Source organism: Salmo salar, chromosome ssa16 (assembly GCF_905237065.1).
Source record: "Salmo salar chromosome ssa16, Ssal_v3.1, whole genome shotgun sequence".
In the NCBI taxonomy this organism is placed as follows: domain Eukaryota; kingdom Metazoa; phylum Chordata; class Actinopteri; order Salmoniformes; family Salmonidae; genus Salmo; species Salmo salar.
Window position 1 is genome coordinate 68525771 of NC_059457.1, and position 17032 is coordinate 68542802.

At 48.7% G+C, this 17032-nt stretch overlaps 1 protein-coding gene across 1 annotated transcript; it reads left to right on the plus strand.

The window, feature by feature from the left end:
- Positions 1–5536: 5536 nt before the first annotated feature.
- On the plus strand, positions 5537–14878 carry LOC106574431 (proline-rich extensin-like protein EPR1). The gene is made up of 18 exons (XM_045696704.1): positions 5537–5641; positions 5882–6046; positions 6194–6382; positions 6599–6838; positions 8349–8459; positions 8817–8981; positions 9168–9395; positions 9573–9812; positions 10697–10822; positions 10931–11302; positions 11624–12183; positions 12459–12573; positions 12747–13217; positions 13468–13752; positions 13862–14051; positions 14195–14314; positions 14509–14609; positions 14770–14878. Exons 1-18 carry the CDS (start codon positions 5537–5539, stop codon positions 14818–14820), a joined length of 3834 nt encoding a protein of 1277 aa, XP_045552660.1. The 3' UTR covers positions 14821–14878.
- Positions 14879–17032: the final 2154 nt, after the last annotated feature.

The following is a 17032-nucleotide window of genomic DNA, read 5'->3' on the forward strand; positions in this document are numbered from 1 at the left end:
CCTACGGGGGTCGCTGACGTAACACATGCGGAGTAAAGCCTTTTGCAATTTGGATTAAGATCGAAACAATAATCGGGCAATCTTTATGTATGAATTACACATCCTAATATTATAGCAAGGAAGATGGAATTAGAAAGCGTTAAACACTTTGATCCCGCCATTTATATTTTGAAACATGCTAACCATGTGGTTGTACAGAACATGTCCCCATATAATTAAATAGAACAGAATAGCCATTATTTTTTGCCGAAACGAAAAGCTCTATGTATGGGGCAGGAGCTGTCCTTTCAGCACCACTCCCAATCATTAGGACACTGAAAATCAACGTGAATCAAAACATTTAGCCTATGTATCAATGCGCTTTTAAAGGAACTGAACAATTTAGTAATTTTACTGTAGGCCTATCTAATATTTGTTTTATGAAATATTAGTTCGTCATCTCCCCTTTGTAACAAATGGCATACCCCACACCATCCATGTCAACATACATTTACATTCACACATTCTTGTAGTCTGTCTTCAATCTCTAAGAAAGTGACGGTTTCATGTCTGAAACAAATCTGTTAATCCTTCTGTTCCAGAGCTGGGGTTTAACATCTCACACCCTGTCTCAGCAGCTAAGCAATCAGCTAACAGCAAAGCTAAAATGTATTCCCGGTCATTCCTTGTTATTGAGTCTGTCATTATCGGCTACCAATAGATACTGGTAATGCAAACAGACTAAATATTTCCTATGTACGTTCCCTATGGGTGTTCCCATATAGTTAAATAGAACAGAATAGTAATTTAATGTGTTGCTGTGAGTGTTCGCTTGAATACTTTTTTGGCTTGTTGGCTAGGCCTAGGCTACTAGATTTTCAACTTTAAACAAACACAAGGAAGTGGCCAAATATTTGACTCAAATGACCAACCCGTCCCATGTCAATAGTGGTCGCGTGCAGTGTGACTACTTGCATTATGACTCAAAGTTGTGTTACCACATTTACATAATGAGTTCCAGAATCTCTATGAGTTCCAATCTGACGATTAGTATTGTGACGTTATCTAGCCTATAAATAACCCCGAGCAATCAATGCTAGTTTATTAGTAGCAACGACTTGTTTCTAGAGACTACTACTTGGATCACTCTCTGAAAACATTAAGGTCTGTTGTTCCGAATGTTGGAGACCTTACCGGAAATTGTACCGGAGATGTTGGTTGGTGCGGTGCTTCTGTGTTGAAGATTGACTAAACATGGATCCAGCAACTATGGATCCATATAATGTGAGTAATCAAACACTTCACTCTGGAGCAGGGCGGTAGCAAGTAGCCTATTAGCTCTGGTCCAGGGCGGTAGCAAGTAGCCTATTAGCTCTGGTCCAGGGCGGTAGTGTGCGTTCCTCCACACCATCACAATAGACTCTAGCAGGTACCCAGTGATTTTTGCTGTTGTTGAGTTCACCTTAGTTGACAACTTAACCAAAATTAAATCAAAACTAGATGTTGAAATGATGTCTGTGCCCAGTGGGTTACTTAAGCAATAAGCCCTGAGGAGGTGTGGTATATTGCCAATATACCACGGCTAAATGCTGCTCTTAACATGATGCAACATGAAGTGCCTGGATACAGGCCTTAGCCGTGGTATATTGGCCATATACCACAAACCCCTGAGGTGCATTATTTATATAATAAACTGGTTACCAATGCAATTAGAGTAGTAAAAATACCTGCAGGTATTTGGTCTGATATACCACGGCTGTCAGCCAATCAGCATTCAGGGCTGTAAAGTTCTGGCAACATTCAAAACGTTTCCTTTAGGTCCATGGAATGTCAGTAGAATGATGTTATGGTCAGAACGTTCCAGGGACATAGGCCTAGGCCTGGAAATGTTCCACTTTGGTCCCTTTTTGGTTGTGAATAACCGAACATTGGGATCAGGAGTTTTTCAAGATATTCCCAACATTAGCTGGTTGGTTCCTTAAAGTTAGAACCCTTAGTTATTTATTAATTAATGATATATACCCATTTGATTCTTATAGAATATAACTTATACATGCCTGATGATCTTAATTCAATTGTCATACTTACCCCATCAGAACCCCAAATATAAGCTTGTTTTAATCCAATGTGTGTAAACAATGTAAATGTAATGAAAACAACACTGTATAACCTTAAAACATGGTTAAAACTACTTTTGATATCATGGATGGCCAGCTCCGTCTGAATTTGAGAGTGGTTACATTTCTCCAGGCCCATCCCTCAGTTTTTTTCCCAAAACAGAGGCAGCATCTCAAGTTTGTTATTGTTTAAATAAAGGACTCTAGCTTTGAAAGGTCTCGGTATGATGTTTTCCCCAATACATTCTGATAAGATTAAAAGGGATTCAATTTAAACTGTACCTTCCAGCTATTTTGCTTTGATAACAGGTTTTACTCGTTAAAGTTGTTCTCATTTGACTGTCTCCATGTTGAATTATGTTGTTAAGGCGGATGTGGATGGGTTTTACAAGGGCGACGATTATGGCTATTTCCACTGGAATGAAAAACATGGCCAGTGGGGTAAGTATTTCACACCTCAGTTGGGACTTGGTTGTATCATTTCATTAACATTCCTTTATGGAAATGAGAGGATCAAGCTTCTGCTCTCATTCTTTTTACAGAGAGGTGGACCCTAAACAACAAAGAGTACAAGTATGAGTATGAGTACAAGTATGAGAACGGGAAGGACTACTACAACCACCAGCATCAACCTGGTCAAGGGGCCAACTGGGAAACAGAGGCTGGTTCTTCTCAGATGGTCGATGCTCCTGCCTATCTCCCCCTCCCTACATCCTCTGATCTCCCTCAGCAGAGCCCACAGGAGCAGCCTGGAGTCCTCGCAACATCCCCTGGGCCTCTTGCAAAGTAAGTACTTTGTTCGTTAACACAGCAACGACATCTGCACAGCTACGCTGTCCACCAGATACATTCATGTTTGGATTTGGAGTGCTATGATTACACTGCCTTTACAGTTAAGTTGATTGAGATTTTGGACTAATGTAATGGAGTTTGAGATTACCTCGATTACCCAGAGTACCTGGATTGAGTTCAGGTCTAAAATCTAAAGACCGTTTCATATACATGGTGTGAAGCCTCCTTCCACCCATTCTAAACAACCTGGTGTGTTTCCTCTCCTGTAGCATTGGGACTCCTAAGGAGATGATTGAGATTGCATGGCAGAAGTGTCAGGAGTACCAATCTAAGTTCTTCATGTGGTATTATGTTACCCTGTTGTGCACACAGAGTAGGGCACAGGTACGTTTCTTCATTGAATGAGACACCATGAGTTAGGATGGATGATGAGGGAGGGGATGATTGTTATGGATAGCATTTTCATAAGTAAGCAAACAGGTATGTGTCAATTCCATGGTAATTTATTTGTGTTGTTTCTGGACTAACTTTCTGTTTCTATACCACTATATATAGCCCATCTTTCCTTCAGTGAAGCCCATCGTGGTCGAGCATCCCATCTCTCCACCAGTGGAGCCCATCGTGGTTGAGCCACCGATCTCTCCACCAGTGGAGCCCATTGTGGTTGAGCTGCCCATCTCTCCACCAGTGAAGCCCATCATTGTTGAGCTGCTCATCTCTCCACCAGTGAAGCCCATCATGGTTGAGCTACCCATTTCTCCACCAGTGAATCCCATTGTGGTTGAGCTGCCTATCGCTCCAGTGGAAGCTGAGTCGCTTCAGAGATTTCAGGTAGGCTACTCACTCCAAACTTACATTTACATGACCTTTTAGTCATTTAGCAGACGTTCTTATCCAGAGCGACTTACAGTTGTGAATGCATACATTTCATTTCATAAATCATGGTGCTATTTTAACTGCAATCAGCAAATCTCACGTTTATATGGAAAGGGTATAGGGGTATACCTGGTCAGTTGTACATCTGAATGCATTCAACTGAAATCTGTCTTCCTCATTTAACCCAACCCCTCTGAATATGGGCTTTTTGTTTTTGCTTTAGCTTATTTAGTAAATATTTTCTTAATTCTTGTTTTCTTAAAACTTCATTGTGAGTAAGCATTTCACGGTAAGGTCTACACTTGTTGTATTCGGTGCATGTGACAAATGCAATTTGATTTGTTGATGTCCTTTCCCACTTTGCTCCACCACCGTGGAAAAATAAGCCACTGAAGGGTCTGACACAGCGACATAGAAAAAGACAGAAAGACATGGCAACTTCATTTCCACAGGCCAGAACTACTCAGCCTCCTCCCGCCCTATCGGATAATTTCCCTCCACCTACACCAAAGAGATGCCAAAGGGCCCAGGATTTCTTCCCTCCACCTCCAGTGGAGCCCATTGTAGCTGAGCTGCCCATTTCTTCACCAGTGAAGCCCATCGTGGTTGAGCTGCCCATTTCTCCACCAGTGAAGCCCATCGTGGTTGAGCTGCCCACCTCTCCACCAGTGGAGCCCATTGTGGTTGAGCTGCCCATCTCTCCACCAGTGGAGCCCATTGTGGTTGAGCTGCCCATCTCTCCACCAGTGGAGCCAATTGTGGTTGAGCTGCCCACCTCTCCACCAGTGAAGCCCATCGTGGTTGAGCTGCCCACCTCTCCACCAGTGAAGCCCATCGTGGTTGAGCTGCCCACCTCTCCACCAGTGAAGCCCATCGTGGTTGAGCTGCCCACCTCTCCACCAGTGAAGCCGATAGTGGTTGAGCTGCCCACCTATCCACCAGTGAAGCCCACCGTGGTTGAGCTGCCCACCTCTCCACCAGTGAAGCCAATCATGGTTGAATTGCCCACCTCTCCACCAGTGAAGCCCATCATGGTTGAGCTGCCCACCTCTCCACCAGTAGAGCCCATCGTGGTTGAGCTGCCCATCTCTCCACCAGTGAGGCCCATCATGGTTGAGCTGCCCACCTCTCCACCAGTGGAGCCCATTGTGGTTGAGCTGCCCACCTCTCCACCAGTGAAGCCCATCGTGGTTGAGCTGCCCACCTCTCCACCAGTGGAGCCCATCGTGGTTGAGCTGCCCATCTCTCCACCAGTGGAGCCCATCGTGGTTGAGCTGCCCATCTCTCCACCAGTGGAGCCCATCGTGGTTGAGCTGCCCATCTCTCCACCAGTGGAGCCCATCGTGGTTGAGCTGCCCATCTTTCCACCAGTGGAGCCCATCGTGGTTGAGCTGCCCATCTCTCCACCAGTGGAGCCCATCGTGGTTGAGCTGCCCATCTTTCCACCAGTGGAGCCCATCGTGGTTGAGCTGCCCATCTCTCCACCACTGAAGCCCATCGTGGTTGAGCTGCCCGTCTCTCCACCAGTGGAGCCCATTGTGGTTGAGCTGCCCGTCTCTCCACCAGTGGAGCCCATTGTGGTTGAGCTGCCCGTCTCTCCACCAGTGGATCCCATTGTGGTTGAGCTGCCCATCTCTCCACCAGTGGAGCCCATCGTGGTTGAGCTGCCCATCTCTCCACCAGTGGAGCCCATCATGGTTGAGCTGCCCATCTCTCCACCAGTGGAGCCCAGTGTGGTTGAGCTGCCCACCTCTCCACCAGTGAAGCCCATCATGGTTGAGCTGCCCACCTCTCCACCACTGGAGCCCATCGTGGTTGAGCTGCCCACCTCTCCACCACTGGAGCCCATTGTGGTTGAGCTGCCCACCTCTCCACCAGTGAAGCCCATCATGATTGAATGGCCAATTTCTCCACCAGTGAAGCCCATCGTGGTTGAGCTGCCCATCTCTCCACCAGTGGAGCCCATCGTGGTTGAGCTGCCCATCTCTCCACCAGTGGAGCCCATCGTGGTTGAGCTGCCCATCTCTCCACCAGTGGAGCCCATCGTGGTTGAGCTGCCCATCTTTCCACCAGTGGAGCCCATCGTGGTTGAGCTGCCCATCTCTCCACCACTGAAGCCCATCGTGGTTGAGCTGCCCATCTCTCCACCAGTGGAGCCCATTGTGGTTGAGCTGCCCGTCTCTCCACCAGTGGAGCCCATTGTGGTTGAGCTGCCCGTCTCTCCACCAGTGGAGCCCATTGTGGTTGAGCTGCCCGTCTCTCCACCAGTGGATCCCATTGTGGTTGAGCTGCCCATCTCTCCACCAGTGGAGCCCATCGTGGTTGAGCTGCCCATCTCTCCACCAGTGGAGCCCATCATGGTTGAGCTGCCCATCTCTCCACCAGTGGAGCCCAGTGTGGTTGAGCTGCCCACCTCTCCCCCAGTGAAGCCCATCATGGTTGAGCTGCCCACCTCTCCACCAGTGAAGCCCATCATGATTGAATGGCCAATTTCTCCACCAGTGAAGCCCATCGTGGCTGAGTTGCCCATATCTCCACCAGTGGAGCCCATCATGGTTGAGCTGCCCACCTCTCCACCAGTGAAGCCCATCATAGTTGAGCTGCCCATCTCTCCACCAGTGAAGCCCATCATGGTTGAGCTGCCCACCTCTCCACCAGTAGAGCCCATCGTGGTTGAGCTGCCCATCTCTCCACCAGTGAAGCCCATCATGGTTGAGCTGCCCACCTCTCCACCAGTGGAAACCATTGTGGTTGAGCTGCCCACCTCTCCACCAGTGAAGCCCATCGTGGTTGAGCTGCCCACCTCTCCACCAGTGGAGCCCATCGTGGTTGAGCTGCCCATCTCTCCACCAGTGGAGCCCATCGTGGTTGAGCCACCGATCTCTCCACCAGTGGAGCCCATTGTGGTTGAGCTGCCCATCTCTCCACCAGTGAAGCCCATCATTGTTGAGCTGCTCATCTCTCCACCAGTGAAGCCCATCATGGTTGAGCTACCCATTTCTCCACCAGTGAATCCCATTGTGGTTGAGCTGCCTATCGCTCCAGTGGAAGCTGAGTCGCTTCAAAGATTTCAGGTAGGCTACTCACTCCAAACTTACATTTACATGACCTTTTAGTCATTTAGCAGACGTTCTTATCCAGAGCGACTTACAGTTGTGAATGCATACATTTCATACATTTCATTTCATAAATCATGGTGCTATTTTAACTGCAATCAGCAAATCTCACGTTTATATGGAAAGGGTATAGGGGTATACCTGGTCAATTGTACATCTGAATGCATTCAACTGAAATCTGTCTTCCTCATTTAACCCAACCCCTCTGAATATGGGCTTTTGTTTTTGCTTTAGCTTATTTAGTAAATATTTTCTTAATTCTTGTTTTCTTAAAACTTCATTGTGAGTAAGCATTTCACGGTAAGGTCTACACTTGTTGTATTCGGTGCATGTGACAAATGCAATTTGATTTGTTGATGTCCTTTCCCACTTTGCTCCACCACCGTGGAAAAATAAGCCACTGAAGGGTCTGACACAGCGACATAGAAAAAGACAGAAAGACATGGCAACTTCATTTCCACAGGCCAGAACTACTCAGCCTCCTCCCGCCCTATCGGATTATTTCCCTCCACCTACACCAAAGAGATGCCAAAGGGCCCAGGATTTCTTCTTCCCTCCACCTCCAGTGGAGCCCATTGTAGCTGAGCTGCCCATTTCTTCACCAGTGAAGCCTATCGTGGTTGAGCTGCCCATTTCTCCACCAGTGAAGCCCATCGTGGTTGAGCTGCCCACCTCTCCACCAGTGGAGCCCATTGTGGTTGAGCTGCCCATCTCTCCACCAGTGGAGCCCATTGTGGTTGAGCTGCCCATCTCTCCACCAGTGGAGCCCATTGTGGTTGAGCTGCCCACCTCTCCACCAGTGAAGCCCATCGTGGTTGAGCTGCCCACCTCTCCACCAGTGAAGCCCATCGTGGTTGAGCTGCCCACCTCTCCACCAGTGAAGCCCATAGTGGTTGAGCTGCCCACCTATCCACCAGTGAAGCCCACCGTGGTTGAGCTGCCCACCTCTCCACCAGTGAAGCCAATCATGGTTGAATTGCCCACCTCTCCACCAGTGAAGCCCATCATGGTTGAGCTGCCCACCTCTCCACCAGTAGAGCCCATCGTGGTTGAGCTGCCCATCTCTACACCAGTGAAGCCCATCATGGTTGAGCTGCCCACCTCTCCACCAGTGGAGCCCATTGTGGTTGAGCTGCCCACCTCTCCACCAGTGAAGCCCATCGTGGTTGAGCTGCCCACCTTTCCACCAGTGGAGCCCATCGTGGTTGAGCTGCCCATCTCTCCACCAGTGGAGCCCATCGTGGTTGAGCTGCCCATCTCTCCACCAGTGGAGCCCATCGTGGTTGAGCTGCCCATCTCTCCACCAGTGGAGCCCATCGTGGTTGAGCTGCCCATCTCTCCACCAGTGGAGCCCATCGTGGTTGAGCTGCCCATCTCTCCACCAGTGGAGCCCATCGTGGTTGAGCTGCCCATCTCTCCACCAGTGGAGCCCATCGTGGTTGAGCTGCCCATCTCTCCACCACTGAAGCCCATCGTGGTTGAGCTGCCCGTCTCTCCACCAGTGGAGCCCATCGTGGTTGAGCTGCCCGTCTCTCCACCAGTGAAGCCCATCATGGTTGAGCTGCCCACCTCTCCACCAGTGGAGCCCATTGTGGTTGAGCTGCCCACCTCTCCACCAGTGAAGCCCATCGTGGTTGAGCTGCCCACCTTTCCACCAGTCGAGCCCATCGTGGTTGAGCTGCCCATCTCTCCACCAGTGGAGCCCATCGTGGTTGAGCTGCCCATCTCTCCACCAGTGGAGCCCATCGTGGTTGAGCTGCCCATCTCTCCACCAGTGGAGCCCATCGTGGTTGAGCTGCCCATCTCTCCACCAGTGGAGCCCATCGTGGTTGAGCTGCCCATCTCTCCACCAGTGGAGCCCATCGTGGTTGAGCTGCCCATCTCTCCACCAGTGGAGCCCATCGTGGTTGAGCTGCCCATCTCTCCACCACTGAAGCCCATCGTGGTTGAGCTGCCCGTCTCTCCACCAGTGGAGCCCATCGTGGTTGAGCTGCCCGTCTCTCCACCAGTGGAGCCCATTGTGGTTGAGCTGCCCGTCTCTCCACCAGTGGATCCCATTGTGGTTGAGCTGCCCGTCTCTCCACCAGTGGAGCCCATCGTGGTTGAGCTGCCCATCTCTCCACCAGTGGAGCCCATCGTGGTTGAGCTGCCCATCTCTCCACCAGTGGAGCCCATCATGGTTGAGCTGCCCATCTCTCCACCAGTGGAGCCCAGTGTGGTTGAGCTGCCCACCTCTCCACCAGTGAAGCCCATCATGGTTGAGCTGCCCACCTCTCCACCACTGGAGCCCATCGTGGTTGAGCTGCCCACCTCTCCACCACTGGAGCCCATTGTGGTTGAGCTGCCCACCTCTCCACCAGTGAAGCCCATCATGATTGAATGGCCAATTTCTCCACCAGTGAAGCCCATCGTGGCTGAGTTGCCCAAATCTCCACCAGTGGAGCCCATCATGGTTGAGCTGCCCACCTCTCCACCAGTGAAGCCCATCATAGTTGAGCTGCCCATCTCTCCACCAGTGAAGCCCATCATGGTTGAGCTGCCCACCTCTCCACCAGTGAAGCCCATCATGATTGAATGGCCAATTTCTCCACCAGTGGAGCCCATTGTGGTTGAGCTGCCCACCTCTCCACCAGTGGAGCCCATCGTGGTTGAGCTGCCCACCTCTCCACCAGTGGAGCCCATTGTGGTTGAGCTGCCCATCTCTCCACCAGTGGAGCCCATCGTGGTTGAGCCACCGATCTCTCCACCAGTGGAGCCCATTGTGGTTGAGCTGCCCATCTCTCCACCAGTGAAGCCCATCATTGTTGAGCTGCTCATCTCTCCACCAGTGAAGCCCATCATGGTTGAGCTACCCATTTCTCCACCAGTGAATCCCATTGTGGTTGAGCTGCCTATCGCTCCAGTGGAAGCTGAGTCGCTTCAAAGATTTCAGGTAGGCTACTCACTCCAAACTTACATTTACATGACCTTTTAGTCATTTAGCAGACGTTCTTATCCAGAGCGACTTACAATTGTGAATGCATACATTTCATACATTTCATTTCATAAATCATGGTGCTATTTTAACTGCAATCAGCAAATCTCACGTTTATATGGAAAGGGTATAGGGGTATACCTGGTCAGTTGTACATCTGAATGCATTCAACTGAAATCTGTCTTCCTCATTTAACCCAACCCCTCTGAATATGGGCTTTTTGTTTTTGCTTTAGCTTATTTAGTAAATATTTTCTTAATTCTTGTTTTCTTAAAACTTCATTGTGAGTAAGCATTTCACGGTAAGGTCTACACTTGTTGTATTCGGTGCATGTGACAAATGCAATTTGATTTGTTGATGTCCTTTCCCACTTTGCTCCACCACCGTGGAAAAATAAGCCACTGAAGGGTCTGACACAGCGACATAGAAAAAGACAGAAAGACATGGCAACTTCATTTCCACAGGCCAGAACTACTCAGCCTCCTCCCGCCCTATCGGATTATTTCCCTCCACCTACACCAAAGAGATGCCAAAGGGCCCAGGATTTCTTCCCTCCACCTCCAGTGGAGCCCATTGTAGCTGAGCTGCCCATTTCTTCACCAGTGAAGCCTATCGTGGTTGAGCTGCCCATTTCTCCACCAGTGAAGCCCATCGTGGTTGAGCTGCCCACCTCTCCACCAGTGGAGCCCATTGTGGTTGAGCTGCCCATCTCTCCACCAGTGGAGCCCATTGTGGTTGAGCTGCCCATCTCTCCACCAGTGGAGCCCATTGTGGTTGAGCTGCCCACCTCTCCACCAGTGAAGCCCATCGTGGTTGAGCTGCCCATCTCTCCACCACTGAAGCCCATCGTGGTTGAGCTGCCCGTCTCTCCACCAGTGGAGCCCATCGTGGTTGAGCTGCCCGTCTCTCCACCAGTGGAGCCCATTGTGGTTGAGCTGCCCGTCTCTCCACCAGTGGATCCCATTGTGGTTGAGCTGCCCATCTCTCCACCAGTGGAGCCCATCGTGGTTGAGCTGCCCATCTCTCCACCAGTGGAGCCCATCATGGTTGAGCTGCCCATCTCTCCACCAGTGGAGCCCAGTGTGGTTGAGCTGCCCACCTCTCCACCAGTGAAGCCCATCATGGTTGAGCTGCCCACCTCTCCACCACTGGAGCCCATCGTGGTTGAGCTGCCCACCTCTCCACCACTGGAGCCCATTGTGGTTGAGCTGCCCACCTCTCCACCAGTGAAGCCCATCATGATTGAATGGCCAATTTCTCCACCAGTGAAGCCCATCGTGGCTGAGTTGCCCATATCTCCACCAGTGGAGCCCATCATGGTTGAGCTGCCCACCTCTCCACCAGTGAAGCCCATCATAGTTGAGCTGCCCATCTCTCCACCAGTGAAGCCCATTGTGGTTGAGCTGTCTATCGCTCCACTGGAAGCTGAGTCGCTTCAGAGATTTGAGGTAGGCTACTCACTCCCAACTGTCCCTTTCAATTTGTAAATCATGGTCCTATTTTAACTGCAATCAGCAATGCTCACGTTTTATATGGAAAGGGAAAATGGTATACCTAGTCAGTAATACATGTGAATGCATTCAACTGAAATGGGTCTTTCTCATTTAACCCAACCCCTTTGAATATGGGCTTTTGTTTTTACTTTAGCTTATTTAGTAAATATTTTCTTAAACTTCATTTCGAGTAAGCATTTCACGGTAAGGTCTACACTTGTATTCGGTGCATGTGACAAATGCAATTTGATTGGATTTGTTGATGTCCTTTCCCAGTTTGCCCCACCACCGTGGAAAAATATTCCACTGAAGGGTCTGACACAGCAACATAGAAAAAGAAAGAAAGACGTGGAAATTTCAGTTCCACAGGCCAGAACTACTCAGCCTCCTCCATCCCTATCGGATTATTTCCCTACATCTACACCAAAGACATGCCAAATGGCCCAGGATTTCTTCCCTACACCTCCAGCGGATCCCATTGTTGCTGAGCACTCCATCTCTCCACCAGTGAAGCCCATCGTGGTTGATCTGCCCATCTCTCCACCAGTAGAGCACATCGTTGTGGAGCTTCCTATCTCTCCACCAGTGAAGCCTATCTTGGTTGAGCTGCCCACTTCTCCACCAGTGAAGTCCATCGTGGTAGAGCTGCCCATCTCTCCACCTGTGAACCACCAGGATCAACTTGATCAATGGGCCAACTGGAGAATAGAGGCTGGTTCTTCTCTGATTGTCGATGTTCCGGCCTATCTCCCCCTCCCTACATCCTCTGATTTCCCTCAGCAGAGCCCACAGGAGCAGCCTGGAGTCTGCACAGCGTCCCATGGGCTTCTTGCAAAGTAAGTACTTTGTTCATTAACACATCAATGACATCTGCACAGCTACACTGTCTTCCAGATACATTCATGTTTGGATTTAGAGTGCTTTGATTACACTGCCTTTACAGTTAAGTTGATTGAGATTTTGGACCAATGTAATGGAGTTTCAGATTACCTTGATTACCCAGAGTACCCGGATTGAGTTCAGGTCTAAAATCTAAAGACCGTTTCATATCCACGGTGTGAAGCCTCCTTCCACCCATTCTAAACAAGCTGGTGTGTTTCCTCTCCTGTAGCATTGGGACTCTTAAGGAGATGATTGAGATTGCATGGCAGAAGTGTCAGGAGTACCAATCTAAGTTCTTCATGTGGTGTTGTGTTACCCTGTTGTGCACACGGAGTAGGGCACAGGTACGTTTCTTCATTTGATGGTTTAGGATGGATGATGAGGGAGAGGATGATTATTATGGTTTGCATTTTCATAAGTAAGCGAACAGGTATGTTTTAGGCCATGCGTCAATTACATTGTAATTGATCCGTGTTGTTTCTGTACTAACCTTCTGTTTTAATATCACTATATATAGCCCATCTTTCCTTCAGTGAAGCCCATCGTGTTCGAGCGTCCCATCTCTCCACCAGTGGAGCTCATTGTGTTTGAGCTGCCCATCTCTCCACCATTGAAGCCCATCGTTGTTGATCGGCCCATCTCTCCACCAGTGAAACACATCACGTTTGAGCTGCCCATCTTTCCACCAGTGAAACCCATCGTGGTGGAGCTTCCTATTTCTCCACTAGTGAAGCCCATCGTGGTCGAGCGTCCCATCTCTCCACCAGTGGAGCCCATCGTGGTCGAGCGTCCCATCTCTCCACCAGTGGAGCCCATCGTGGTCGAGCGTCCCATCTCTCCACCAGTGGAGCCCATCGTGGTCGAGCGTCCCGTCTCTCCACCGGTGGAGCCCATCGTGGTCGAGCTGTCCATCTCTCCACCAGTGAAGCACGTCATGTTTGAGCTGCCTATCGCTCCAGTGGAAGCTGAGTCACTTCAGAGATTTGAGGTAGGCTACTCACTCCAGACTATCTCTTTTAATATGTAAATCGTGGTCCTAGTTTAACTGCAATCAGCAATTCACACATTTATGTAGGCTTTTTTATTTGACTTATTTAGTCAATCTTTTCTTAACTATTAATTTCTTAACTTCATTGTTGGTTAAGGGCTTGTGAGTAAGCATTTCACGGTAAGGTCTACACTTGTTGTATTCAGCGTATGTAACGTATACGATTTCAATTGTTTATGTCCTTTCCCAGTTTGCTCCACCACCGCGGAAAAATAAGCCACTGAAGGGTCTGACACAGCGACATAGAAAAAGAGAGAAAGACGTGGAAACTTCAGTTCCACAGGCCAGAACTACTCAGCCTCCTCCCGCCCTATCGGATTTCTTCCCTCCAGTGGAGCCCATCGTGGTTGAGCTGCCCATCGCTCCACCAGTGAAACCCATCGTGGATGAACAGCCCATTTCTCCACCAGTGAAGCACGCCATGTTTGAGCTGCCCATCTGTCCAGTGGTAGCTGAGTCTCTTCAGAGATTTGAGGTAGGCTACTCACTCCAAACTGTTCCTTTTTAATATGTAAATAAAAGTCCTATTTTAACTGCAATCAGCAATTCTCATGTTTATATTATTTGTTTATATCCTTTCCCAGTTTGTCCCACCACCGCAGAAAAATGAACTGCTGAAGGGTCTGACACGGCAACATAAAAAAAGACAAAAAGACACTTCAGTTCCAAAGGCCAGAACTACTCTACTTCCTCCCTGCCAGTTTGATTTTTTCCCTCCACCACAGGGCTGCCAAACAGCCCAAAATGGAGTTAACCCACATTCAATGAGAGCAGGTGATTGTGCTTTAGCTAGCTCACATTTCACACACACACACACACACACACACACACACACACACACACACACACACACACACACACACACACACAGAGAGAAGCTAGTCATTTACCTTATATAACACTGAGTTCTATTAAAGGTGCTCCAATGGGCAAATACCCAGGTTATCCATGTACAACTACCAAAGCTGGTCCTGGAATATCAGACGCTGCCCTGGCTCACAAGCTCAGACCTCTCTCACCGATGTGCGTGCCAGGAGGTAAGTGCCCTTTTGAACAGTAAATATCCTCTCTACTCTCGTAACAAGCCTGAATGGGCTGGTGAACAAAATAATGTTCACCATTGACTATTCTAAAACCTAACTGGGTTCAGGCTTCAATCCCCCAAAAATTGGTAGCACATGGTTTACATTCAGTTTAACAATTGATTAAGGCTCTCCGGAATTGTGTTCAGATGATGGTGGATGGGACTCTGCTGGGGATCACATGTTCACCCCTGGGACTCCCTTCTACATGGGTTCACTCTTCCGCTGGACCTTTTTTAAGTCCTTTAAGGTACTACATGACTTAACCCAGCTCACCTTTTTGACACAACAATCCAAATCTTTTTCAGTAAATGTAATTCCAGAGGTTGATATACTGTAAGTGCACCTTTTCAACAGTAAAGTATGTTTGTGGTAAGGGATCTCACAAACTTTCTCTTTTTTCCCATAAGCTGTTTTGCCCGAAAAAAGGACGCAGTGGAGCAGAGCATATTTGTTTTTAAATAAACTCAAGCATACCCCGATTGTCTTATATTACATAATAAAATCCAATGAGACCAAGTTTGCTTAGGCCTGTTATTTATTCATTGTAACTACAGTAGATTTTAACCTAGCAATCCCACACTATCAGTCCGTTGGATACCAAAGATACCAAAATGATGTGTGAAACAGTAGCCAGTTTAGATGTTTGTATTGCTGTGACATTGGTAGGTTTTTCTAAGAGGAATAAACCAACACAAATAAGGTGATGGACATAATTGATGTCCTGCTTTTGATGTGCTGCTTTTTCCACCATTGCAAGTGAAAAAAATGATCTCTATCTCAGACATGAAAAGGGTGATTCAACCCAACACTATCAGAGTCCCATTGTTGATAAACTAACACGTGGAGGACATGAGATGATGCTGGCTGCTGGCACACTGTCAGATCCAGACATATCAAATTTATTTATAAAGGCCTTCTTACATCAGCTGATATCTCAAAGTGCTGTACAGAAACCCAGCCTAAAACCACAAACAGCAAGCAATGCAGGTGTAGAAGCACGGTGGCTAGGAAAAACTCCCTAGAAAGGCCAGAACCTAGGAAGAAACCTAGAGAGGAACAAGGCTATGAGGGGTGGCCAGTTCTCTTCTGGCTGTGCCGGGTGGAGATTATAACAGAACATGGCCAAGATGTTCAAATGTTCATAGGTGACCAGCAGGGTCAAAGTGGATGTCGAGGGTGCAACAGGTCAGCACCTCAGGAGTAAATGTCAATTGGCTTTTCAGTACACGATCCTTCAGAGTATCTCTACATCTCCTGCTGTCTCTAGAGAGTTGAAAACAGCAGGTCGGGGACAGGTTGCACGTCCGGTGAACCGGTCAGGATTCCATAGCCGCAGGCAGAACAGTTGAAACTGGAGCAGCAGCACGGCCAGGTGGACTGGGGACAGCAAGTAGTCATCATGCAAGGTAGTCCTGAGGCATGGTCCTAGGGCTCAGGTCCTCCGAGAGCGAGAAAGAGAGAGGGAGAGTTAGAGAGAGCATACTTAAATTCACACAGGACACTGGATAAGACAAGAGAAATACTCCAGATATAACAGACTGGCCCTAGCTCCCCGACACATAAACTACTGCAGCATAAATACTGGAGGCTGAGACAGGAGTGGTCGGGAGACTCTGTAGCCCCATCCGACGATACCCCCGGACAGGGCCAAACAGGCAGGATATAACCCCACCCACTTTGCCAATGCACAGCCCCCACACCACTAGAGGGATATCTTCAACCACCAACCTAACATCCTGAGACAATGCCGAGTATAGCCCACAAAGATCTCCGCCACGGCACAACCCAAGGGGGGGCGCCAACCCAGACAGGAAGATCACGTCAATGACTCAACCCACTCAAGTGACGCACCCCTCCCAGGGACGGCATGGAAGAGCACCAGTAAGCCAGTGACTCGGCCCCTGTAATAGGGTTAGAGGCAGAGAATCCCAGTGGAGAAAGGGGAACCGGCCAGGCAGAGACAGCAAGGGCGGTTCGTTGCTCCAGAGCCTTTCCGTTCACCTTCACACTCCTGGGCCATACTACACAATCATAGGACATACTGAAGAGATGAGTCTTCAATAAAGACTTAAAGGTTGAGACCAAGTCTGCGTCTCTCATATGGGTAGGCAGACCATTCCATAGAAATGGAGCTCTATAGGAGAAAGCCCTACCTCCAGCTGTTTGTTTAGACATTCTAGGGACAGTAAGGAGGCCTGCGTCTTGTGACCGTAGCGTACGTGTAGGTATGTAAGGCAGGACCAAATCGGAAAGATAGGTAGGAGCAAGCCCATGTAATGCTTTGTAGGTTAGCAGTAAAACTTTGAAATCAGCCCTTGCCTTAACAGGAAGCCAGTGTAGAGAGGCTAACACTGGAGTAATATGATACATTTATTTGGTTCTAGTCAAGATTCTAGCAGCCGTGTTTAGCACTAACTGAAGTTAATTTAGTGCTTTATCCGGGTAGCCAGAAACTAGAGCATTGCAATTGTCTAACCTAGAAGTGACAAAGGCATGGATACATTTTTCTGCATCATTTTTGGACAGAAAGTTTCAGATTTTTGCAATGTTACGTAGATGGAAAAAAGCTGTCCTTGAAACAGTCTTGATATGTTCGTCAAAAGAGAGATCAGGGTCCAGAGTAACGCCGAGGTCCTTCACAGTTTTATTTGAGACGACTGTACAACCATC

Excerpts from the sequence above, each read along its gene's own strand:
- LOC106574431 (XM_045696704.1), top strand. The coding sequence starts at position 5,537 with ATGGTTGAGCTGCCCACCTCTCCACCACTGGAGCCCATCGTGGTTGAG. Across the intron at positions 11,303-11,623 it reads AGTCGCTTCAGAGATTTGAG|TTTGCCCCACCACCGTGGAA; the intron begins GTAGGCTACTCA and ends GTCCTTTCCCAG. Across the intron at positions 14,610-14,769 it reads CCTTTTTTAAGTCCTTTAAG|CTGTTTTGCCCGAAAAAAGG; the intron begins GTACTACATGAC and ends TTTTCCCATAAG.